Source organism: Peromyscus eremicus, chromosome 1 (assembly GCF_949786415.1).
Source record: "Peromyscus eremicus chromosome 1, PerEre_H2_v1, whole genome shotgun sequence".
Taxonomy (NCBI): domain Eukaryota; kingdom Metazoa; phylum Chordata; class Mammalia; order Rodentia; family Cricetidae; genus Peromyscus; species Peromyscus eremicus.
The window spans coordinates 194,575,710-194,600,319 of NC_081416.1; the positions used below are offsets into that span (position 1 = coordinate 194,575,710).

General features: G+C 52.1%; 3 protein-coding genes across 5 annotated transcripts; all 3 read left to right on the top strand.

Moving 5' to 3' along the window:
• The first annotated feature begins 1,566 nt into the window (after nucleotides 1-1,566).
• On the top strand, nucleotides 1,567-11,738 carry LOC131894905 (myeloid zinc finger 1-like). Its single transcript, XM_059245262.1, has 5 exons — nucleotides 1,567-1,996; nucleotides 2,380-2,563; nucleotides 2,997-3,067; nucleotides 3,187-3,307; nucleotides 10,227-11,738. Exons 1-5 carry the CDS (start codon nucleotides 1,604-1,606, stop codon nucleotides 11,657-11,659), a joined length of 2,202 nt encoding a protein of 733 aa, XP_059101245.1. The 5' UTR covers nucleotides 1,567-1,603; the 3' UTR covers nucleotides 11,660-11,738.
• Nucleotides 11,739-17,412: 5,674 nt separating this feature from the next.
• On the top strand, nucleotides 17,413-20,464 carry Ube2m (ubiquitin conjugating enzyme E2 M). Its single transcript, XM_059245252.1, has 6 exons — nucleotides 17,413-18,093; nucleotides 19,073-19,167; nucleotides 19,267-19,305; nucleotides 19,400-19,503; nucleotides 19,800-19,863; nucleotides 19,950-20,464. Exons 1-6 carry the CDS (start codon nucleotides 17,985-17,987, stop codon nucleotides 20,088-20,090), a joined length of 552 nt encoding a protein of 183 aa, XP_059101235.1. The 5' UTR covers nucleotides 17,413-17,984; the 3' UTR covers nucleotides 20,091-20,464.
• Nucleotides 20,465-20,965: 501 nt separating this feature from the next.
• On the top strand, nucleotides 20,966-24,019 carry Chmp2a (charged multivesicular body protein 2A). Of its 3 annotated transcripts, none has more exons than XM_059245211.1 (6): nucleotides 20,966-21,099; nucleotides 21,725-21,938; nucleotides 23,209-23,388; nucleotides 23,463-23,593; nucleotides 23,678-23,739; nucleotides 23,813-24,019. In XM_059245211.1, the coding sequence occupies exons 2-6, from the start codon at nucleotides 21,771-21,773 to the stop codon at nucleotides 23,938-23,940; spliced, it is 669 nt and encodes a 222-aa protein (XP_059101194.1). In that variant the 5' UTR covers nucleotides 20,966-21,099; nucleotides 21,725-21,770; the 3' UTR covers nucleotides 23,941-24,019. The 3 variants fall into 3 exon arrangements, with proteins under 3 accessions (XP_059101194.1, XP_059101209.1, XP_059101200.1); XM_059245226.1 differs by having other exon boundaries at nucleotides 20,970-21,099; nucleotides 21,663-21,938; XM_059245217.1 differs by lacking the exon at nucleotides 20,966-21,099 and adding an exon at nucleotides 21,106-21,234.
• Nucleotides 24,020-24,610: the final 591 nt, after the last annotated feature.

Sequence of the window (24,610 nt, forward strand, 5' to 3'; positions counted from 1 at the left end):
CATGGAGACGAGGAGGCTGACGGCGTCCTAGTGAGAGCGGTGATTGGTGCAGAACCCTGCAAATCCTGGGAAGGCCTGCAGAGAATTGACAAAAATGTGGTGGGGGGCATGCGCTGTCTGGAAGGTGGTGCTGCCATCCATTGCCCCCCGAGAGGATTGCGCACATCAACGGGGCCCTGACGCCTGGATTCGAGACGGGGAGTGTGGGAAGAGACGGCAAGGAGTGCGACCTGATCGTTGCGGCCAGCGCAATCCCCTGGGGACTGGAAGAAGGGTAGAAACGGAGGCGGGGGTGGGGGAAGGGCAGGAGGGCTTGGAGCTGCGCGCGGAGTAGTCTGGGAGATGTAGTCTATTCTGGAGGAAGCGAACGGGAGTGCGCATGTTCAGAAGCGCGCAGCCGCTCTCGGAGCACTTGAAGGGAAACTGGGAGTCCCTGCACCGCTAAGCCTCAGGAGAGGATTGAGGAGGGGTGGGGACTGCAGAGGGTAGTGGATTCTGGGATTCCGGCTGCCCAGGCATATACCTAGAGCCCCGGCAGGGGTGCGAGCACTCCCTGCAGGCGGGCCCCGTGCTGTCACGCGAGTTCGTCAATCGCCACGGCGACTGGTCACTTAGGCACCCTAGAGCGGTGGTGCTCGCGGAGACGTCTGGGAAATGTATTTCCGGAACCTCCTCTACTTGCTTAGTTGCTATTTCTCGCAGATTTGACTCGGCACCCTGAGGCGCAGAGGTGTGACTCACAGAAATCAAACTGCTTCTAAGTTGATGCCATCCCTATAATAATTTCAGATTTCCACGAAGTCCCAATTGCAGAAAGTATGTAGGGAGGGGAAGTCAGCCCTTTTACCAGTGAGGAAACTGCAGTTCACTTTAGGGCACAGAGGAGTCAGCATCTCGAACCTTCCTTGCAGACTGTTGCTCCAGTGATTTTGGGGGCCTTTGAGGGTCCTCAGAAGTGCCCCTGTCACCTCGGAACCCCAGCTAAATTAGAGAGCTGAAGAAATGGATCGTTGCTAAATGTGATGAGTTAGCTTCAGGTGTTGGAGAGGAGTTGTGGAAAGGTAGCTATCTCTTTGAGACCACACTGGGAGGGGAGTGCTGGGGCCTGAGAGAAGAGCAAGTCCGAGACTGGAGAGAAAACATTAACAGGCTGGTAATGGTAGTCGAAGAGGAGGCAGCAGGGGCAGGAATGCCCGGATATAAGTAAAGCGGCAGCCGCTGGGATGAGGCTGCTGCTATAGAAAAGAATAGAATTTAGAAAAGAGAGATAAAAAAGAATAGGATTTAGGGAAGAGCCCACGCAGCAGCCTGTACAAAGAACAGGAGAACCTACCAGACATTGCTTAGGCCCAGCTGTAGAGAAGATCAGCAAAGCAAGCTGCTGAGCTAGAGTTACGAGGGTCTCTGGGGGTGTGGCTGGCCTGTCACCGTACCTGTTCCCTCGCGTATCCTCTGCATGGAGAAGGTCTCAGGGTCAAACAATACAGCATACAGTAGGCACTCAGTAAGCATTCACTGCCACTGTCTGTCCTTATTCCAGATGCCTCCTACTATTCCTTCCCTAGGGACAGACACTGGCCTGAGACCTGATCTGGTACTCCTGATGAGACCCACTGTACTGGGCTCCCCAGGCCGTGCACCCCCAGAAAATGAGCCGGTTGTGGTGAAGCTGGAGGACTCTGAGGAGGAGGGAGAAGACACTCTGTGGGACCCGGGCCCTGAGGCTGCACGTCTACGCTTCCGGTGCTTCCGATACGAGGAGGCAATTGGTCCTCAGGAAGCCCTGGCCCAGCTCCGAGAGCTGTGTCACCAGTGGCTTCGCCCAGAGGTACACTCCAAGGAGCAGATGCTGGACCTCTTGGTGCTGGAACAGTTTCTAGGTGCACTGCCCCCTGAGATCCAGACCCGTGTGCAAGGGCAGTGGCCGGGCAGCCCTGAAGAGGCTGCTGCCTTGGTTGACAGGCTTCAATGGGAGCTGGATGGGCCTCGGAAATGGGTGAGTCAATAGCCGAGTGGAAGGTCAGGGCTAGAGCATTGGTCAAGCTTTGCTTCACTCTGGGAGTTCTGTGCCCAGCCAGACTTGCTCCTCGGTCATATGGAAGTGTCCACGGGCAGTGGGGATCCTTTGTGTGGCTGCTCACGATAGGAGCCCATACCTGCATTACCTTCATCCCCCAAGTTGGGTGAGACACAAAGGGTACCAGGCAGCCCTGTGCCAGCAAGCAGTCTTTTTGCTTTGTGCTCAGGGTCAAGGGAAGGGAAGGGGGAGGTTTAGGACTTTTGAGGACCTAGTCAGTATATCTTGACCAGGAAATCCTGCAGTGGAGTGGGTGCCCATGGACCCACCCCACTCTCTCCTTGTTCGGTGCATCTCCCTAGGTCACCGTCCAGGTACAGGGAAAGGAGGTCCTATCAGAAAAGATGGAACCTTCCAGCTTCCAGCCTATACCTCACATCAAGCTCCAAGCTCCAGAGCCTGGGGCTGAAACTCCCCCTGGGGTCATGCAGGAATTGCCGGTGGACCTTCAAATGAAAGAGGAGACAGAGGTGATGCAGAATCCAGGTGAGAGCAGACAAAGTGGGCATGGCCTAAAGCCTGGCTGGGCAAAGCTGTCTGCACTCCACTGAGCCAGGCCTTGCTAGATGAAATAGTTCCAGTGCGCCTCTGGCCCTCTTCTTCCCTGTAGTCTAGCCAGCACGGACACTGTCTCTGACCCCCACAGCCCCATTTCCACAGCTTTCCCCAAGCATCGTGGGACAGGCTGCCTCGGGACCCACAGAGATGCAGAGGCACAAACCAGCACTTGTCTCCTCTGCTTGCCTTCCAGAAAACCCTGCTTGACCCCATTCCCAACTGAGCCCTCGGCTACCCCGCCTTGTCCTTCCCAGCCTTGAGTTCCTGTCCCTATCTCCCTCGTGTCTGGAACCCGGCACCTAGCACCACTAGGAAGGGTGGGAACATTCTTGAGCTGCCTGACCCCACTCTTTCTCCTCAGAGCTCCTGGAGTCGGGGCCTCCTCCTGCTGCCCAAGAGTCTGCAGCTGCTCTCCTACCTAAGGAGGCCCAGGTGAGCCCTACACAGAATGTGAACCGCCCTTTGCCCTAAGAGCCTATAATGGGCGGGTGTCAGATGGGTCCTTTGAGCCTAGCCAAGCACAGTCCAACGGTGACCAACTGTGGTTTCAGGGTCATGGGACAGCACTGGACCAGACCTCTCCTCACAGCGACACTGAGCCTGATGTGCCCCCATGGAGTGAGGACCCTGTGGCCCTGTGGCATGAGGAAGTAGGGGGCATCTTCTCACCAGGTTAGTGAGACAGACACAGTGGGACTGAGCCCTCCTCGTCATCCCCTACACCCATAAACCCTTCTGTCCCTACTCAAGACAGCCCTATCACTGTAGTACCTGCGTTGGCATTCTCTGCCATTGACCCCTTGGCTCTTCCTGACTTTGCCCTGTATCATAATACCTTCCTGAAAACAGACCATGTGTTCCCCATACCCACATCCTGTGCCCAGTCGTGGAATTCTGCACGGCCTCCAGACTCCAGTCTCCGTCTTGCATGTTGGATACCAGAGCAGGGAAGTTTGGGATCTGGCGAGGAAAGCTTATTAGTGGACAAGGCAAGAGTAGTTCTGATACAGAACAGCCCGCTGCTGAGGATGGACCAGGACCCTGCCCAGTCTTCCTCCTCCTTGATTTACTTCCCTGTGTGAGTGCATCATCCTCTGAATCCTGGTATGGGAGGTAAAATTTGGAGAGGTCACAGATAGCCTCAGATAGTTGTCTAGCCCTGGTAAGATAGTTTATTTTTCCGTACTGGGTATGGAGCTCAGGGATCGGGCATGCCAGGCAAGCACAGTCACAGAGCTACACCCCCAGCTTCCCACTGATGGATTATGCACAAGAACTCTACTACTGAGTCATGCCTTCAACCTCTCACTGGTGGAACCTAGGTATTTGTTCCACCACTGAGCCATGCCTTAGCCCCTCCTAGGGAGGAGTTGTACCACTGAGCTATACCCCCATCCCCAGAACTCTTCTGTTGGACTCATTCTCAGGCTTCTTTTTTGTTTGTTTTTTGTTTTAATTCCTGCTGTTGAGGAGTCCTCTCTGTTTGAAATTCACGTATCTCACTAGTAGGAAATTGCCTTGAAATGTTTCTTTGGAGCACGATGTGATGGTGTAAACCGAGGCTCTTGAGAGGTCCTTTAATGTTACCACTCCAGTTTTCCTCCACCACCACCACCACCACCACCACCACCACCACTCTGTTCTGTGTGTATTTGAACATGTGTATGTGTGTCAGAGCACACATGTAGAGTTCAGACAACAACTTGCAAGGGTCAGTTTTCTCTCTGTGTCATGAGGATCCTGGGGGATCAAACTCAGATCATCAGGCTTGGCAGCACACTGAGGCAGAAGAGAACATCCAGCACAAGCCCCCGGTGCCTCAGCATTCACCTGGCCTGACCAGCCCTGCCTGTGTGCACAGGGACCACTTTGTCTTGCTTGGACCTGCTCCTCTCTTCATCCACAACTCCAGTCTCTCAGCTCTCTTGCAGGCACATTGCTTCCAGCCCCTTGGCTGCTCCCTCCTTGGGCTGCTCTTGCTGTAGACAACCATACTTCTTGCTTTCAAGCATCAGTTTATCTTCGCCTCCATGACTCCTGTCATGCCCCTTGGCTGGTTGCCTCATCCTCCAACTGTGCCTTTTGGTTATAGGGAGAGGGTCCTGTTTTGTTTTGAGATGGATCTGCTATATCCTAGGCTGGCCTGGAACTCCATATATACCTGAGATGGACCTTGAACAACTGATCCTCCTGCCTCTACTTTCCAAGTGCTGGGATTATAGGTGGAGGATACCTCTCCTGGTTTAGGCAGTGGTGTGGATAAAACCAAGGGTTTCATGCATGCCACAAGAACTTTACCAGCTGAGACACATCCCAGCTCTGTTGGTGATTTGGTGGTGGTGGTGGTGGTGGTGGTGTGTGTGTGTGTGTGTGCGCGCGCTCTCGTGCGTGTGCATGCTTGTGCATGTACATGCGTGTTTGTATTTCTGCACACACATTTGCGAACCAGGGGTTGAACCCTGGTCTTTTTGCACATGCTAAACATGCAGTCTGCTATTAGAGCTATACTCCCAGAGATCTTTTTAGTGCTTCATTATGGATACTATTTTAAAATTTTTTAATATTTATTTATTATGTATACAATGTTCTACCTGCATGTATGCCTGCAGGCCAGAAGAGGGCACCAGATTTCATTATAGATGGCTGTAAACCACCATGCAGTTGCTGGGAATTGAACTCAGGACCTCTGGAAGAACAGCCAGTGCTCTTAACCTCTGAGCCATCTCTCCAGCCCACTATTTTAAATAATAACATCATGCAAGGGACAGCATTAACAGGCTGGTAACATGCAGATACAAATGAATTCATTAAAGACACAAGTCAGAAGTAATTTGACACATGGTGGTACCTCAGCAGACAAGACAGTAAAAGAGCCTGTCTTCACAGAGCCATTGTACAGGCTGCTTTGGGTAGCAGTGAGTCTCCATGTTAAGCGCATCTCAGTGTCCTGGAGCCCTGCAACAACTGCGTTTGAGGTGTTACCTGGTTAGCAACAGCCTAGCCTGGAGACAGTAATGGTTTGTCTTATCTTGAGTCAGAAATGGCTCAACAGGACCACCCATTCTAAACAGGCACCTACATTTTGCAGCTAGGGCTTGCTCTACATAGTTAGCAGTTAATAGTCCTGCTCAGATGTGGCAGCTTCCTTGCCCTGAACCCAGCCTACCATGAAGCAAAAGCAAGCTTGTTTCACAAGGTTAGACCAGTTCAGAACAACATCCATAGTTATACATTCACATGGTGAAAATTCCAAAAGGTGTACGAAGAGTACATAGTGCAATGCCCCATCTGTGCCCAACAGCCAACAAGACAAGTTCTCTGCCTTCCAGAAGAATCTGTATGCAAAGCAGACACAATATAACCATGTACTACATTACAGTGTGTTGTTGGTCAACCAAGATCACAAATAACAATTATAATATTGCCAAAGGTAGACATGGTCTTACACACCTAGCACTTGGGAGGTGGAGGCAGAAGGTAGGCAGAAACTGGAGGATTGCCATGTCTTCAAGGCCAGCTTGGACTACAATGTGAGATCCTGTCTCAAAAAGCTGGGACTATGACCGGGCGGTAGTGGCGCACGCCTTTAATCCCAGTACTTGGGAGGCAGAGCCAGGCGGATCTCTGTGAGTTCGAGGCCAGCCTGGTCTACAGGAAAGGCACAAAGCTACACAGAGAAACCCTGTCTCGAAGAAAAAAAAAAAAAAGCTGGGGCTGTAAGATAGTTCAAGAAGAGTACTTGCTAAGCCTGATAACCTGAATTCAATTTCTGGGACCCATATGGTGGAAAGAGAGACTCATTCCCACAGATTGTCTTCTGACCTCCACATATGCACCATGGCATACACATGGCCATATTGACACACACACACACCAAAAATATTTTAACGTAAAAACCCAAAACCACTTGATGACACTGTTCTCGAGAGTTTTCCCTTTAGTTAAGCAACACATACCTAAACAGCCAGGTGCTCAGTAGCCTTTTATAAATACAAGTAGAACCAGTCTAGGATACATAGTGAAACACTGTTTCAAAAGCACAAAGAAAACCAGGAATGGTAGCACCCGCCTTTAATCCCAGCACCAGGGAGGCAAAGGCAAGCAGATTTCTGTGAATTTAAAGCCGGCTTGGGCTAGTTCCAGAACAGCCAGAGCTACATAGTGAAACCTGTTTTGTTTTAAAACAAAAAAGCACAAAGGTGAAAAGGATTTTTATGGGACTAGAGAGATGGCTCAGTGGATAAAAACACAGGTTGCGCTTCCAGAGGACCTGAGTTTGGTTCCTGGCACCCACATGGTGGCTCAGAATTGTCCCAGAGAATCCTGTTGGCCTCTGCAGGCACTGCACACACAGGGTACACAGACATACCTGCAGGCAAAACACCCATACGTATATAAAATAAAAGTATTAAAGATGGAAGGGCTTTTTGTTGTGGTGGTGGTAGTTTGGAGTTTGTTTGTTTGTTTGTGGGGTGTTTTGGTTTGGTTTTATTGTTTTTGGTTGGTTTTCTCTGTGTAACCAGGGAGTCTTAATCTCACTATGCATTCAAGACTGCTATCAAACTTACGTCAGACTTCCTGCCTCAGACACCAAGAGTGCTGGAATTATAGGCAATGCACAAGCATTCACTGCAAGAAAAGTTTAAAAAGAAAATGTTTAAGGGGCTGGAGAGTTTGCTCAGCAGATAAGAGGGTATCCTCCTTTTGCAGAGGACCCAGGTGGGGTTCCTAGCACTCAGGTCAGGCAAACTTACAGTCTCCTGTAACTCCAGCTCCAGTGACTTCTGATGTCACAGCATTCACATGCACATAGACATATATATATATATATATATATATATATATATATATATATATATATATACAATTTAAAATAAAGATACTGGGACATAGCCAGCTGGTGGTGGCACATGCCTTTAATCCCAGCACTCAGGAGGCAGAGACAGGTGGATCTCTGTGAGTTCCAGGACAACTAGGGCTATACAGACCCTGTCTCAAATAAAAATAGTGTTTTCAAATGAACAACCCTGGGGCTGGAAAGAATGGGTGCCTCACAACCATCTGTAACTGTAGTTCTGGGGACCTGACACCCTCTCTGGCCTCCTCTGGTCCCAGGCATTGCACATGGTACACAGACATACATCCAGGCAAAGCACCCATACACATAAATTTTTTTCAATGAACAAGCCAGGTATAGTGATGCACACCTTTAGACCAGCACTTGGGAGGCAGAGGCAAGCAGATCTCTGTGAGTTCGAGGCCATCCTGGTCTACCGAGTGAGTTCCAAGACAGCCAGGAATACATAGTGAGACTCTGTCCCAAAAGACTTAATAGAAAATGAACCAACCTTGCTTGGTGAGATGGTTCACCAGGACCCCCATGGTGAAAGGAAAAGACCAAATCCTGCAGGTTGTCCTCTGACCTCCACATGTGCACTACAGTATAAGCACACACACACACACACACACACACACACACACACACACCAATAAATAGGGTTTTTTTTAAAGATTTATTTATTATGTATACAATGTTCTGTCTGTGTGTATGCCTGCAGGCCAGAAGAGGGCGCCAGATCTCATTACAGATGGTTGTGAGCCACCATGTGGTTGCTGGGAATTGAACTCAGGACCTCTGGAAGAACAGTCGGTGCTCTTACCCTCTGAGCCATCTCTCCAGCCCCAAAAAATAGGTTTTAAAATACATTTTTTAAAAAAAAACTTGAGGCTAGAGAGTAAGCTCAGTGGTTAAGAGTGTTTACTGCTTTTCAAACCCATATCGGGATGTTCACAATGTCCTGGAACTCCAGTTCCAGGGGATCTGATGCCCTCTGACCTCGTAGGGCACATGGTGCACATAAACTCATGCAGTCATGTGTACATGCACGCAATATTTACAAAGAAATCTTCATGGATGCCCAAATGGCCTTATTCCCGTTTTCACGCCATGTGCTTGGCAAACAGCAGGGGTGGCCACAGGTCTTCAGACAGCTCTGTAGACTCCTGGATCACTGTGCTCACTCCTTTGTCCACAGTACTTTGGGTTGATTCTCATTAAACACTGGAAAACCCTGTTCATAGGTCATTAACACCAGGAGGAACACAACTACTAAACAGAAATACCTAAAAGTGTAATTCCTGGGACAGTGTGAAACACTGCTGCTTTGGGTTTTGTGAGTTGTTTTGGTTTTTGTTTCAAGACAGTATCTCATGTAACCCAGCTGGCCTTGAACTTGATTGCAGTAGATGACAACCTTGAACTCCTACCTCCATCCCCCAAATTCTGTGATTGGAAGTACTCAACTACCACTCGCTATTTTGATTAAATTTTCCCACCCAGCCTGTGTTGTACCAGCAATGCATACACACTTAATATGGAAACAAAGCTAGAGAGATGGCTTAGCAGTATACTGGCTTCTCTTGAAGTCCCCAGCACCCACGTGTCAGCTTGCAACCATCTATAACTCCAGTCCCAGGAAATCCAACCCCCCCTTTGGCCTCCACAGGAACTGCAGCCACGTGGTCTCGTGTGGTATACAAACAAACACACAGCCAAAAACACCTATACATGAAAAAATAAATAGTTTAAAAAAAAAAGAAGAAGAAAAAAAAAAATGTGGAAACAGGCTGGGGTGTATAGCTCCATGGTAGAATATGGGCCTAGCATGTGAGACCTTGGTTCAGGTTCCATCACTGGAAAAAAAAAAAATGCTGAGAATAGGAAACAATGTGTCAATTCAACCCTACAGTGAATTTTTCTAAGCAGGGAGTAGCCTGTTGTGTGGAGCTTAAACAATTAGTTACATTATTTCTTGTTCACGGTGTGACTGTCAGGTCACCGTGGATTGACCAAAGCTGCTGTAGTTAAATTAATTAGCTCTTAGTCTCTGGAGAGTTGTTAGCGTGGCTTTTGATTCTGGTTTCCTTTGGTGCGTCCTAATTTATCTTACTTCCCTTTGGTGCCTCGTGGATTTTCTGTCACCCATTTTGTCTCCAGCCTCAGTTGCCTCGCTTAGCCTCATACCCTGGAAGCTCACTCTGTAGTCCATTGTGGCTCAGGCTCACACCTTGGAAGGTTCACTCTGTAGCAGGAACATGTTTCTACATAGACAGTTCCCATGTTCATCTCATCTCCAACCCCCAAGCCTACATGGAATCCCCTTACTCTGATATGCGTGGGTCATCTCAAGTGTGGCCAATCCAAGCCCAAGACTAAAGAACTGCATTCCCACCCCCACTGCCTCCTGTTGATGTCACCTCTGGTCTTTATTGAATCTACATTCTTTGCTTCTTCCCAGACCCTCACTGCCCACCTAAACTGGGTCCCACTATCACCCTAGAATCCTTTCACAAAGAGGTGTTATTTTCCCCCAACGACTTAAGTCTAATCAGGAAAGCCTTTACACACACCTCAGTGTTCTCCTCACTCAGGATTCTGCCCACCTCAGGAAAACCTGTTCAGATACAACTGCCACTCACATCCCCTGTCTGCCTCACCCGTCAGTTTCAGGTCTGTAGTTGGCTCTCCCAGAGTTGGTTGGTTTAGGGCAGAAAGCCAGAGTCTAATGAAGGAATGGGTCCCCTTGTGCAGGGTTTGCGCTGCAGATGGACAGCATCACGGCAGAGTCAGATACGGTGAGCCCCCACCTCCATGTTCCCTGGGATCTCGACATGGCTAGCCTCTCTGGACAGATGCAGTCCCCCTCCCAAGAAGGAGGCTTCGCCCATGCGCTCGCACTCCCCAGCGACCCGGGAGGTGAGCAGGACCTTGCCTGCGAGGATCCCTGCCGGGGTGTGGGCCCAACACTGGTGGCGACTCGCTGGCATGCCCCAAAGGGCCGGAGCCGGGGCCGCCCTAGCACCGGGACCGGAGCGGTCCGAGGCGGCCGCTGCGACGTGTGTGGCAAAGTGTTCAGCCAGCGAAGCAATCTGCTTCGGCACCAGAAGATCCACACGGGCGAGCGACCGTTCGTGTGCGGCGAGTGCGGCCGCAGCTTCAGTCGCAGCTCTCACCTGCTGCGCCACCAGCTCACGCATACTGAGGAACGGCCTTTCGTGTGCCGCGACTGTGGCCAGGGCTTCGTGCGCAGCGCGCGCCTGGAGGAGCACCGGCGAGTGCACACGGGTGAGCAGCCGTTCCGATGCGCAGAGTGCGGCCAGAGCTTTCGGCAGCGCTCCAACCTGCTGCAGCACCAGCGCATCCACGGCGACCCGCCCGGCCCGGCGCCACCCACTCTGCCCCTCCCCGGAGTCCCCGAGCCCCCGGGCCCCTTCCCGTGCAGCGAGTGCTGTGAGAGCTTCCCACGACGCGCCGTGCTGCTGGAACACCAAGCGGTGCACACTGGGGACAAGTCCTTTGGGTGCGTGGAGTGCGGCGAGCGCTTCGGCCGCCGCTCGGTGCTGTTGCAGCACCGGCGCGTGCACAGCGGCGAACGGCCCTTCGCCTGTGCCGAGTGCGGCCAGAGCTTCCGGCAGCGTTCCAACCTCACCCAGCACCGGCGCATCCACACCGGCGAGCGGCCCTTCGCCTGTGCCGAGTGTGGCAAAGCCTTCCGCCAGCGACCCACGCTCACGCAGCACCTGCGTGTGCACACGGGCGAGAAGCCCTTCGCCTGCCCCGAGTGCGGCCAGCGCTTCAGCCAGCGGCTCAAGCTCACGCGCCACCAGAGGACCCACACGGGCGAGAAGCCCTACCACTGCGGTGAGTGCGGCCTCGGCTTCACGCAGGTGTCTCGGCTCACGGAGCACCAGCGCATCCACACAGGTGAGCGGCCCTTTGCTTGCCCCGAGTGCGGCCAAAGCTTCCGGCAGCATGCCAACCTCACCCAGCACCGGCGCATCCACACCGGCGAGCGGCCCTACGCGTGCCCTGAGTGTGGCAAAGCCTTCCGCCAGCGGCCCACGCTCACGCAGCACCTGCGCACCCACCGGCGCGAAAAGCCCTTCGCCTGCCAGGACTGCGGCCGCCGCTTCCACCAGAGCACCAAGCTCATTCAGCACCAGCGCGTGCACAGCACTGAGTAGGTCAAAACACCTCACAAGGTTGTGAGGCTGGCATCGCCCAACAGGCCCGCCCGCGGCCTGGTCTTCAGTAGGTGCTCAATAAATAGTAGATGATGCCTCCCCCACCTGCACGGTTCCTCTGCCCACCTTACGGCTGTTTCAATGTGGGCATATCCTCTACACACCCATCCTCCTGGAGAGGCCACGCACCCACCCCATTCCAAAGTTAACACTACCTACCACACCTGCTCTTTTGTGGGATAGACTCTGTACCATACCTCTGGCTTATACAGTAGGTATGCCCAGCTCAGATGGGGCAAAGTAGCTACACTCACAAAAAAAGACAGGGTTCTCTGCATCTGCCCTGGTAATTATTCAGGGTCTAGTCAAGAGAGAGGTCAACCACGGCTGTGGTGGCTCATCTTTAATCCCAGCACTCTGGGAGGCAAAAGCAGTTGATCTGTGTGTTCAAGGCTAGTCTGGTCTACAAAACAAGTTCCAGGACAGCCAGAGATGTTATACATAGAAACCCTGTCTCAAAAAACCAAAGGAAAGTAAAGTGTGGGGGGGGGGGGGGAGTTTCCTACCAACTACATGACTGCTGGGTGACTAAAAAGGGTAATCTAGCTGTGTGTGGTGGTACACAGCTGTAACCCCAGCACTTGGGAGGCTGAAAAAGTTAGACTGCAGAGAGCCCATGGTCTGGGCTACACCATGAGCTGCTATCTCAACAGCACACATTTGAGTGTGGTGGTACACACCTATAAGCCCAGCAGCTGGGAGGCAGAGGCAAGAGCCATAGTTCGACAGGCAGGTCCACATAACAAGTTTGAAGATGACCCGAATTACATAGTGAGAACCTCTCCCCCACCCCCCAAAAAAAGACAAAATACAAATGTGTGTGATGGCACAGACTTGTAATCATTCTAGCTATTGAGGAAGTTGAGGCAGGCAAACTGCTAGCTAGTTCACGGCCTGCTTGGCCTACAAAGAAACCTGTTTTTTAAATAAAAAACAAACAAACAAAAATACAGGGCTTATGGGGTGAGTAGGAGGATGGCTTAGCGGTAAAGCCATCATCAAGCCTGATGCCCTGAGTTTGATCCCTAGAACCCACATGTTGGAAGGAGACAACAAACTCATGAAAGTTGTCCTCTGACCTGCACAAGCTGTGTGTGTGTGTGTTTTCTGTGTTGTGTGTGCACATATACACACACAAGTAAATAAATAATGGGGAAAGTCATTAAAAGGGGGCCACGGCTGGGAATGTAGTTTATTGGGAGCTGTTTGCCTAGCATTCGCCAGGCTCTGGGATCAATGTCTTGTACTTTGAGGACCATTCTTATGAGCTGGAGGGAAAAACAAATCAGGAAAGTTGTTAAATCTTGGTTGCTGCTGAGAGGAGAGAGATGGGCAGGAAAGAGAGGGTAAGAGGAAGAGAGAACCATGCCATTTGAGTCAGGGTCCCAGAAAGCAGGCAGGTTCAGCTATGGTTGTCAGCAATCAGCTGGATGGGAGCAGAGCGCTGGGGTTATCAGAATGAGAATGTCCCGAGTATCAAGACAAGCACACTTAGGACTATTGCAGGTATCCAAAGAGAGTGGGGATAAGAAGTTATGCTTTTTGAGCTAGAACTCAGAAAAGTGGGCAGGCTTAACAGTGAAGATCTGCAAGCTTTACATTTTTAAGTGATGAACTGTCAAGGAGGTAGGACTTGGGAGTAGCCATTCATTGATTATCCTGTGCCGGGGTGATTGAGAATCCTGAGGAAGGCCCTTCAGGGGTGTTCTCTCCGGGGAGCTAGAAGGCCTGGCTCTGGGGAGTGTGTAGACCACTAGAAGGGCCTTAGCTGCCAGGTGGTGTTTTGCCGGTGGAAGGCCACCCTTCCCGTGGCACCTTGTTTCCCAGAGCAGCAGGCTAAGAGGCCTCTGTGGAGTCTCGGCCCTGCAGTGATAGCTAAGTCTAGAGCCCAGAGGAGACAGGATCTCATGGTGTCTTCCCTGCCATTCTCACCACATTCCAGAGCCCGGCAGGGCATGGAAGAACACTCAAGCCTCCAAAGGGATTGCCCACCTCTCAAGCTCTCCATCTTGCTGAGCTAATACCAGCAATGCCCATGACATAGTTTCCCTGTGCCCAAACTCACTGTCCAGTCACTCTCATCCTAACAGCACTCTACCATCGAACCCCTGAAACAGTCATAAGCAGACAAGCTTTCTTCCCACCACAGAGATGAGCACTGAGGAGCGACCATGGAAGATGGCCACGGGATGGATACACGCCAGATTGGGAGGTTAGACCCGGAAACTCAGACATTTCAAGATTTTCTGGTCCCCATGGGTTTGCAACTAACAGGTACTAAGAAGAAGACCCCAAAATGGGGAGCACAGGCTTCAGGCCCAGGCCCAGTTGCTAACCTCTGCAATTGGTTCCTCTCACTCTAACTACACGCCCCTTCCACCATGGCTTTGTTCATAGCTCTACAAGGGTCTCCTTCATACTAGGGAGTCTTCAGGGCTGCATTCAGCAGGAAGTCACAGGAAATACAGCTGCCAACAGTTTCCATGATCCCGGACACTTCAGGCCAGGTGCCCCATGCCATTGCTTCCTTTTCAATAGCCATCTTCCCTTCCATCTCACTGACTATAACTTTGACACAGTTGCCCACTCCCATGGATTACTGGGGTGCAGTTGTCAAAGGAGATCTATTTAGCATGATTCAGCTTAAGCCCTAAATCCCAGTGGAGGTCTTCGCTGGGTGTCAGACTGGCTCTGGGAGTTCCCAGGAATACCATTTTAAGGCCTGCATGTCCAAGCCACTTCTGTGGGAATAGCTTCACCTGTTCCTGCCATTTCATGTTGATACCCCAAACTGGGACCTGGCATCAAGTAAAGAAGACAAGTCAAACCAAGTCGGAGGCTGATCCTGTGTGACAGAGTAAGATGGGGGTCCCCGGTCCCTATGACACTCCCTTGTCCCCTCCAACTGTCAGCTGTAAAGGGACAAAGACACAGCTCCATAATCTTAGAGAGACCTGGACTCAGATTAAACTGAGATTCATGGTTCCAGTGCAGAAAAGAATTTCAGCCCTAGCCAGTATGAAGCAAAGTTGGAGATTTTATTAAAGATACTTTAATATCATCTTTAAGCATGAGAGAAGTGCTCAAAAAAGACTTAACCAAGTGTGGGTATATGTTTCCCATGGAAGAATGGGGGAAGCAGTGGATATGGAATCCTCAAGGAAGAGTCTCAATTGTCTTAGCATTAGCCACATATAATACCTTTTTGGTGGTTCTCAAGCTACACTTCAAATAGTTGCTAAGAAACCTGTTTCCTGCCGGCGGCGGCAGTAGTGGTACACGCCTTTAATCCTAGCACTCGGGAGGCAGAGACAGGCAGATCTCTGTGAATTCGAGGCCAACCTGCGCTACAGAGTGAGTTCCAGGAAAGGAAAAAAACTACACAGAGAAACCCTGTCTCGAAAAACCTAAAAAAAAAAAAAAAAAGAAACTTGTTTCCTTTCCTCTTTTGAAAAGATTGGAAGCCGGTCAGTGGTGGCGCATGCCTTTAATCCCAGCACTTGGGAGGCAGAGGCAGGTGGATCTCTGTGAGTTCGAGGCCAGCCTGGGCTACAGAGTGAGTTCCAGGACAGGTGCAAAGCTACACAGAGAAACCCTGTCTCGAAAAACCAAAAAATAAAATAAAATAAAAAATAAAAGATTGGAGACTGGCCGGGCGGTGGTGGCGCACGCCTTTAATCCCAGCACTCGGGAGGCAGAGCCAGGTGGATCTCTGTGAGTTCGAGGCCAGCCTGGTCTCCAAAGCGAGTTCCAGGAAAGGCGCAAAGCTACACAAAGAAACCCTGTCTCGAAAAACCAAAAAAAGATTGGAGACTAGCTCCAGAGATGCCTTGGATGGAACTGTAATCTCATAAGGTAAAACCAGAAGCTACTAGAATTGTTCAGGTTCAGTACACATCCTTTCCCTGTAAATGGAATTTCTGGTGAGATTCCTAGAACATTGCAGGTTTACAGCTGAGAAGGGAGAAAAACCTTTAAGCAACTGTTAATTGTACTGGCATTCTTGCTTCTCCAGGCTCCAGGGTCAGAGACGCTATTCCTTCGGGTCCCCATAATTTTCAGTGTTCTTCTCTCCTGCCTCACAGACCACCAAAGATCCTGAACCAAGAGAAGGAGACTTTAGACTCTCAGGAGTGCTGAAGGACACTGGCAGGCAAGTGCTCCCACACTCCAGTAGAACTGCAGGACTACAGAGAACAGCCCGAGCCCCATCTAGCCACAACCATTGGCCTCTGGATGGGCCAGGTATGGAGGAATATACCTGTAATCACAGCACTCTGAAAACTGAGGCAAGAAAATGACGTGAGTGCAAGGTCAGCCTGGGCTACATACTGAGTTTGAGCTCCAGAGATAGATCCTGTCTGGAGGAAGACAGATAAAGCCACAGCAGCTATACAATAATGAACATGGAGTAGGGGTAGCTGAGTAAACAGTGAAGATTAGTTCTGGAGTAGGTTTGGTTTTTTGTTTGTTTGTTTGCTTTGCTTTGTTTTGTTTTCCCCCTGGGTCTCAGAATGGGCTGTGAGTGGAGGCTGAGGTGTGAGGACAGGTGGGTGGCACCAGACCCAAGCTGAGGCCCCGTCCTTGGCCCAAACTTCTCTCAGCTTTTAAAGATAAAGCCAAGAAAAGATGCTGGGGGTGGGCAACTGAGATGACTTTAATCCCAGCACTCAGGAGGCAGAGGCAGGCAGAGCTACATAGTGAGTTCCAGGACAGCCAGGGCTACACAGAAACCCGGTCTCGAAAAAACAAAAAACAAAACAAAACAAAACAAAACAAAAAAAAACAGGAAAATGTGGGCAAGGGTGTACCAAGTCCCAAATGTAGGACCGTGGTTCATGATGGGTAGCACCGGAGATCTGTCAGATGGCAAAGAAGGGCCTTTATAAAGGAGCGGAATGGACGGAGTCCCAACCTGTTCCAGGCACGTTTTTCAAGTGGTGACCAGACAAGCAGCAGAAGCTCCTAACAGCGATTGTGGCCGCTTGCTGGTTTCCTAGATGACAGTCGGAAGTCACTGGCCCATCCTGAGCTATTTCCTCCCACCTCCCAAGCACCCTGAGCTGTGACTGGATGCGAGCTGACTCAACCTAGGTCCGTCAAGAGGCACAACGCCATTTCTGCTGGTCTCTAGGCCGCAGCTATGAGCCCTATACCCATGTCCACCTTGGACCGTAAAACTACACAGTGCACACCCTCTGCTGCACAATAGAAATCTATTTTAAGGAACAAGGGTCTCATGTGTTGGTTGCCTAGGATGTCCCTGAACGCCTGGGCTCAAGTGAACCTGATGTCTCAGCCTCCAGAACAATACGAGTTTTAAGCTAGTTTACATCAATCGCAATCTGGGTTTGCGATGAGATTAAGAGAGCTCAGACAATGTCCCTTATAACGCCCAGGCTCTGCCTTTGCTGAGCCCACAGAGAGCAAGATCCATTCTAGCCCATTCCCGCTACGCTCCGCATAAGCGCAACATTAAATGGAACCACCGACAACCAAACAGCCACTACCCGCCTCGATCAAAAATGGTTGCAAGTACCGCTTCCTGCTCTGCTGGGTGCGCTTCCCAGGAAGTACCCGCTGGACCGCCGAATAGTCACCTTCACAAACGGAAATACCCGAGCTTAACCGAAGAAGACCGAACCCAAAACTCCAACGAGGAGCAACCTGGGGGCTGCAAGGGTTGCGCAGGCGCAGAACGCAGCCGGGACAGGAAGAACCGAAGTGGGCAGGCGGCGGAAAGTGCCGAAGCGGCGGGGCGCCCGAGGCCGTTGCCGACCTCCGCAGCGAAGCCGCGCCTGCCGCGGAAGCTGAGCCTCTGTCGGTACCCTGCGGCCGCCAGCGCGGCTGCCACCTCCTCCTTCCACCTCACCGCAGCCTCCTCGCAGAGGGAGCAAGTTGGCCGGAGAGTGGCGGAACCGGGAAGGCCATCGTCCGCAGCCGCAGCGGGGCCTCACAAGACCTGAGCGGAAGAGGGGGAGGAGGGCGCGGGGGCCGAAGCAGGGGCGGGGCCGAGGATCGCCGAGTCCTCCCGAGCGCCTCCGAACGCACCCGAGGCGCTAAGCCAGGCCAAGAGCCGGACTACGGGAGCCGAGGCGGGCCGTGTGGTGGGCGCGGAGCAGCGCGGCAGGCCGGGCGGGCGGCGGCGGCAGCGGAGGAGGCCGCGGCAGCGGGTCCGAGGAGCGGAAGCGGCGCAGGAGGCGGCGGGGGGCCGGGTGGCCGGGGTCCCGGGCCCCGCGGCGGCTGCGGCGGCGGCGGCGGCAGGATGATCAAGCTGTTCTCGCTGAAGCAGCAGAAGAAGGAGGAGGAGTCGGCCGGCGGCACCAAGGGCAGCAGCAAGAAGGCGTCGGCGGCGCAGCTCCGGATCCAGAAGGGTAGGGGTCGGGACCCCGCGTTTGAGGTCAGGGACCGGGGTGTGAAAATGCAGCCGCTGAGGAGGGGTATCGGAAGTCAGGGTGCGAGGGTTGTGATGCGGGACCGGGGGTGCGGTCACTGGGGAGGGTCAGAGATTGGGGCCGGGTGTGGGGCGTTGGGATACTAAGGCCTGGATTGTTAGGGACCTGGAATCTGTTAGGGGAGGGGCATAGTTTGAGAGCCAGACGGGAACTTTGCTTTGGGGTGACGGGCCGTGAGGATAAGGTGAAGGTTGTGAGTTGGAGATAAGTAGGAAACGGTTTAGTGTATTATTTTGGGGTCTTGTAGCCCAGGACTCAGGAGTCGGGCAGAGCAGTTTTGAGTTTGCGGTGAGGGGGAAGAGAAGAAGAACGGTGACAAGGTCTAAGAAATGGGAGTGAGGGGTCAATTTAATAAGCTCCGTGCTAGAAGTCTCAGGAGTCGGATGGGAACCTGGGCGTGGAATAACCCGGAGAAGAGGAAGGCCAGTGGAGGCTAGTTGATGAAAAGGGATGATTTAGTGTCGGAAGGGTCATGGTCCTTGAATTAGGATGGACAGATAAACAGAGTGAATAGAGATCATGACTAGAGAGCGTCAGGTTTAGGGTGCTCAGGGGCTCTTGAAAACCAGGATGATGGGAGTAGGGGTTCTTGGGGACTGTGTGGTGGGAACTTCTGGTGGGGGGTCTAGGGGGATAATAAGGGTTTGCCCTTTCCCAAGAGATGGGCATCCAGTTCCAACTGAAGGTGCTTGTATGTGGGATACTGTGTATCCAGAAGAGTCCATGTAGAGACTGAAAAGTGGGGAAGAGTATATAGTACAGACTGAGAGGCGTGAAGCACACACACAACAGAGCTTACAGGTCCGGAAGGAGGACTTGAAGTTTTGCTGACACCTGCCCAGACCTACCTCCTTTCTTTCACCTGTTTCCGCTCCCTCTGTCTGCTGCCCAAATCTAGACATTAACGAGCTCAACCTGCCCAAGACTTGTGACATCAGCTTCTCAGACCCAGACGACCTCCTCAACTTCAAGCTGGTTATCTGTCCTGATGAGGTAAGAGTCAAATAAACGTGGCAGGGGTTCCCAAGAACAGACCAGGGGTAGCCCCGTAGGGAATAGGGAACCCTAATTCATTCTCCCTTCCTTTCCCAGGGCTTCTACAAGAGTGGGAAGTTTGTGTTCAGTTTTAAGGTGAGTCCCGAGTGGACAGAGGCGGCTCTGTGGAGAAGCAGCAGCAGCTGATGCATAGCCAAAAAAACCTACATTTCTCTTTTTCTGGGGCCAGGTGGGACAAGGTTACCCACATGACCCCCCCAAGGTGAAGTGTGAGACAATGGTTTATCATCCCAACATTGACCTCGAGGGCAACGTCTGCCTCAACATCCTCAGGTGACGGCACTGCCTTCCCTTTCCCTCCCAAGGCCTGCCTTCCATGCATCCTCTCGGCTGTCCCTCTCTCCCCTTTATGGTCTGTGATCCTCTGTCTTTTCATTTCCAGGTTGTCTTCTTAATAGCCTGGCCTTGGCTTGCTCCATGGCCTGCCTTGTTCCATATCTTACCCCTTTCTCACATCTCACTCTTCAGTGTTACGGGTCTCCTATGGGCCTGACCTGTCTGGTGCTAGCAGGGCCAGTGACGGCTCCCACTCACCAACCCATGATAACCTTGATGCTCTCTGCCCACAGAGAGGACTGGAAGCCAGTCCTTACGATAAACTCCATAATTTATGGCCTGCAGTATCTCTTCTTGGTGAGTAGGGGTAGGCATTGCAGGCTGAGGGTTTGTTGGCCATCTGCCTCTCTTGCCTGTTTAACTTCCACTTGTACTGGCCACAGGAGCCCAACCCCGAGGACCCACTGAACAAGGAGGCTGCCGAAGTCCTGCAGAACAACCGGCGGCTGTTTGAACAAAACGTGCAGCGCTCCATGAGAGGTGGTTACATCGGGTCCACCTACTTCGAGCGCTGCCTGAAATAGGGTTAGCAAGTACCCATCCCTGCCGGGGTTACCAGCCCAGGCATCCCCTGCAAATATTTATTGGGGGCCCGGGTAGGGTGTGTGGGGTAGCCTTGGCCCCTGCCTTGGCCTTGCCTCCCCTCCCTGTCACCTGCCCCTAGTTATTTTTTTTTAACCACCACGTGATTATGGTCGGTGCTGCCTCCTCCCCGACCTGCTCAGCGATGGGAAATGAATTGGCTTGTTTAGCGCCCCCCCCTCCCGCTGGGTGCTGTCCAACACCCCACTCTTGACTGTGGGGTAAGTGGGCAATGGTCCTGGGTCGCTGGACCCAGGCAACCCACCCCACCACCACTGGAGGTCCCACCAGGCTATTAAAGGGGAATGTTACTGCATGGCCTCTGCCTCTTCCTTCTGTGGGGTGGGAGGGACAGGTGAGGTCCACCATCGTCTGTGATGAAGAGAGTGAGTGTGTAGCCACTGTGGCCTTGGGTTGAGTGGGACCACTCACTGAGATGAGGAGCAAGCAATGGAAAGAATCGGCTAATTTCAGTACCTGGCCTCGACCCCACCATAAGGGAACCTACAGATCATCTCCAGGCTTGCCCCTTTATGCCGTGTGTGGGCCCGCCGATTTGGCCCCTGCCAGGCACTTGCTAAGATTCCATGAATGAACCGCCCAAAGAAGGGTTGAGTATGGGCCTTCCAGAATGAATAGGCCGAGGTGCCGGTGGTGCTGCAATCCTGCTGGGAGCCTGCGAGGGTTACTAGGGTGGGACTTGTGTCTTCCGCAGAGGTGCGGGGTCTTTTGCGCATGCGCATTGTTGCTGGCTGTGCGCGTGCGTCCTGCCACTTCCCAGCATTCCGGGAGAGGGTGGGCCGTGTGACGTCATGTCGTTTAATCCGGAAACGGTGGCGGCGGCGGCAGCAGAGGCTACCGAACCGAGGGGCTGTCGTTGGTGGGGGCCCAAGGCTTCGGAAAGAAAGGGGCGTGACCCGGAAGCGGAAGCCCATCGCTCTCTCGGCTCCGGTGAGTGGCCCCTGCTGGGCCGCAGGTCCCGGTTGGGCGGCAGCGTAGGAGGGCTTCTCGGCTAGGGCATCGGATGTCGCACAGTCTGCCCGACCCTGCCCTCGTCATCGAGATCCCCACCTCTGCCTGCCCTCGGTACGCAGGCTCCTCCACATCCCAAGAGCTTCCCTCCGTGTCTGTCACGGCCTGGGTGTAGAATGCCACTTCCACCCCGGCAAGCCAGGTCCCCTCATCATTCAGGTCTATTACCTCACCTTAGCGCCCAGCTTCCACCTTACTAGGTTTCAGAACACACTGCATCCTATCCTCCCTTGACGAGGCGCCCCACAGCCACCCTTTCCTCAGTACTCAAACACCTTGGCGTGCCTCCTCACGTCTAGGTCCCTGGAATACTCCAGAACCACACCCTTAAGTCTGCCCTACTGTTTGTGAAAGCAGGGCAGTGGCGGGCGGAGGGGGTGCGCCTGAGCCAGAGAAGTGGTAACTTTAGTTCTGGCTGTTCTCACTTCTGACCTTCCTTGACTAATCCTTTTTGACTACTCATGCGTACCTCCTGTCCCCAGGTCCTAACCACTGACAGGACCCTATTTCTGCCTCTTGCTGTTCTGGGCCCTGCACCCTACAGCTAGGTCTGACGTCTGCCTCAGATCTGCTGGTGGAGTCCTACCACTATGGACCTGTTGTTTGGGCGCCGGAAGACGCCAGAAGAACTACTTCGGCAAAACCAGAGAGCCCTGAACCGAGCCATGAGGGAGCTGGACAGGGAGCGGCAGAAGCTAGAAACCCAAGAAAAGAAAATCATTGCAGACATCAAAAAGATGGCAAAGCAAGGCCAGATGGTAAGTGCCAAGTGGTCAGGGGTTGGGACACAAACAAGGCAAGGTGCCATCTCAGACACTATTTTAAGGACAATAAAAGACATGTGCTTTGAAGAAAGTTGAATGAAAGCTAAGCAGGAATTTCCTAGTTTGGGGTAACTGGGAGGAACTCCTTAACATTAGTACGATAAGTGAGCCTGCAGAGAAGCTAGCCAAGGAGTGCATCAAGCAGACAACAGCAAATGTTAGCCATAACAAACCGGGAGAACGAGAGAACTGAGTGGCCATGAGCCAAACAGAATTGGAGGCTGCAATGTGAGCCAGGATGAAGGATAACCTGTGTTAACTGGCCTTGTCAAAAAAGCCAGTGAGAGCCAGGCGGTGGTGGCGCACGCCTTTAATCCCAGCACTCGGGAGGCAGAGCCAGGCGGATCTCTGTGAGTTCGAGGCCAGCCTGGGTTACCAAGTGAGTTCCAGGAGAGGCGCAAAGCTACATAGAGAAACCCTGTCTCGAAAAACCAAAAAAAAAAAAAAAAGCCAGTGAGAAGCTGGGCAGTGGGTGGCACACTCCTTTAACCCCAGCACTCGGAAAGCAGAGGCAGGTGGATCTCTGTGAGTACGAGGTCAGCCTGGGCTACATAGTTCCAGGAAAGGTGCAAAGCTACACAGAGAAACCCTGTCTCGAAAACAAAACAAAGGCCAGTAAGGATGGGAGGTGGGCGGGAGTACAGTTGGTCAGTGTGCCAGTAACATGTAAGTAGGGAATGGAAGCTGGATCTTGGATGCATTTTTTATGTGATTCGATACAGTGAGGCATACCTAGGCTCTGTCATATGGAAGAGTTGGGCGTTTTGTTTTCTTCAGTGCCAGGGATTAGACTACAGAATTTTGTGCATGTTAGGCAAGGCTCTGCCAGCATCCAAGCCCTGGCCCAAGGCAGATTCTGGTCCAGTCTAGGGGTTAAAACTGAGAAACTCTAAGAAGTCACTGGACATAAAAGGGAATAGGGATAAGAACTGAGTCTAGGCCTGCTACCTCCCTACATTTAAGGACCAGATTACAGAGAAGCCTGAATACAGGGGCCCGTGCCCGTAGTCCTAGCATTAGGAAAACAGGGACAGAATTGCCAGTAGGCTACTCTGGGCTACACAGATGGCTGGAGTGATACCCCTGAGTGGAAGGTGAGATTTTTAAAGTAATCACTTGGGTTAGTTTCCATTAGTCTTCTAGATCTCAACAGGAATAAAGTGTAACTTTACAGCATCATTGTTTATTGTTTTATGCACTGCAGGATGCTGTTCGAATCATGGCGAAAGACCTGGTTCGTACCCGGAGATACGTACGCAAGTTTGTGCTGATGCGGGCCAACATCCAGGCTGTGTCCCTCAAGATACAGACTCTAAAATCCAACAACTCAATGGCACAAGCCATGAAGGGTGTTACTAAGGCCATGGGCACCATGAACAGACAGGTTTGTCCCTCTCAGTCCACCTTCCCATCCCCATTGATCTTCAGGCTGCTCACTCACCCTCCCCCTTCTTCCAGCTCAAATTACCCCAGATTCAGAAGATCATGATGGAGTTTGAACGGCAGGCAGAGATCATGGATATGAAGGAAGAAATGATGAATGATGCCATCGATGATGCCATGGGTGATGAGGAAGACGAAGAGGAGAGGTGTGGAAAGTTAACAGGCAGGCAGGGATGTTTTCCAGGCCCCTTGCCCATTCATAGCCCTCATGAGTTGTCCTTCTTTCCTAGTGATGCTGTTGTGTCCCAAGTCCTGGATGAGCTGGGACTGAGCCTCACAGACGAGCTATCAAGTGAGTGTTCCAAACCCATCTTCTTTCCCACCCAAGTTCAGCCACAGCCCTTGACCCTCAACTCTCTCTGCAGACCTCCCCTCCACCGGTGGCTCACTCAGTGTGGCCGCTGGTGGGAAGAAAGCAGAAGCCACAGCCTCAGCCCTGGCTGATGCTGATGCAGACCTGGAAGAGAGGCTCAAGAACCTTCGCAGGGACTGAACAACTCTCCTCCAAAGGACGGACTCTATGCCCAGGGTTTTCACCCTGTCCCCTCCGCAATAAAGAAATTTGGACATAATTTCCCCCAAGGCTGTGAGATTTCCCAAACTTGTGACTAGTGGCAGCGGGACCCAACTCTAGGTTGGAGTTTGGGGTAGTAGGCAAGACTGATCTTAATCCAAAAGGCTCTGAGAACCAATCGGGTACGAGCCCCACACTTAGCAACTGGCACTAAAACTACAGGCCAACCACCCCAAGTGGGCTAGTAGCATCCTGGTAATGCAGACCTCCATCTACCAACTGAACAGGGTCTGCCCTATAAAACATGACAGTGGATAAAAAAAGGTGGTGACTGTCAGCCCAATTGGGATTAGTCTGGGGCTCAACTGGCCATTGGCCAAACCATCAGTCAATGACAAACTGGTGTCAGGATCCTAAGCAATAAGGAACAAATTCTTTGCCAGGTGTGACAGTGCAAACCTTTAATCCCAACACAAAAGGCAGGCAGATCTGAGTTAAAGGCCAGCCTGGGTTTACAGAGTTCCAGGAAATCCAGACCCTGTTTTAGAGGGGAAGAGGGGAGGGTTGGACAAAAAGAAAAATGTCTGGAATCTCAGCATGCAACCCACTTTTTAGTGCAAGCTGATTATCTGAGTAGCTTCAGGTCCAG

Coding starts and splice junctions, on each gene's coding strand:
- LOC131894905 (XM_059245262.1), top strand. CDS start 1,604: ATGAGACCCACTGTACTGGGCTCCCCAGGCCGTGCACCCCCAGAAAAT. Junction 1,997..2,379: donor TGGATGGGCCTCGGAAATGG/GTGAGTCAATAG, acceptor GCATCTCCCTAG/GTCACCGTCCAGGTACAGGG. Junction 3,308..10,226: donor AGGGGGCATCTTCTCACCAG/GTTAGTGAGACA, acceptor CCCCTTGTGCAG/GGTTTGCGCTGCAGATGGAC.
- Ube2m (XM_059245252.1), top strand. CDS start 17,985: ATGATCAAGCTGTTCTCGCTGAAGCAGCAGAAGAAGGAGGAGGAGTCG. Junction 18,094..19,072: donor GCAGCTCCGGATCCAGAAGG/GTAGGGGTCGGG, acceptor GCCCAAATCTAG/ACATTAACGAGCTCAACCTG. Junction 19,168..19,266: donor TGGTTATCTGTCCTGATGAG/GTAAGAGTCAAA, acceptor TTCCTTTCCCAG/GGCTTCTACAAGAGTGGGAA.
- Chmp2a (XM_059245211.1), top strand. CDS start 21,771: ATGGACCTGTTGTTTGGGCGCCGGAAGACGCCAGAAGAACTACTTCGG. Junction 21,939..23,208: donor TGGCAAAGCAAGGCCAGATG/GTAAGTGCCAAG, acceptor TATGCACTGCAG/GATGCTGTTCGAATCATGGC. Junction 23,740..23,812: donor CCTCACAGACGAGCTATCAA/GTGAGTGTTCCA, acceptor CTCTCTCTGCAG/ACCTCCCCTCCACCGGTGGC.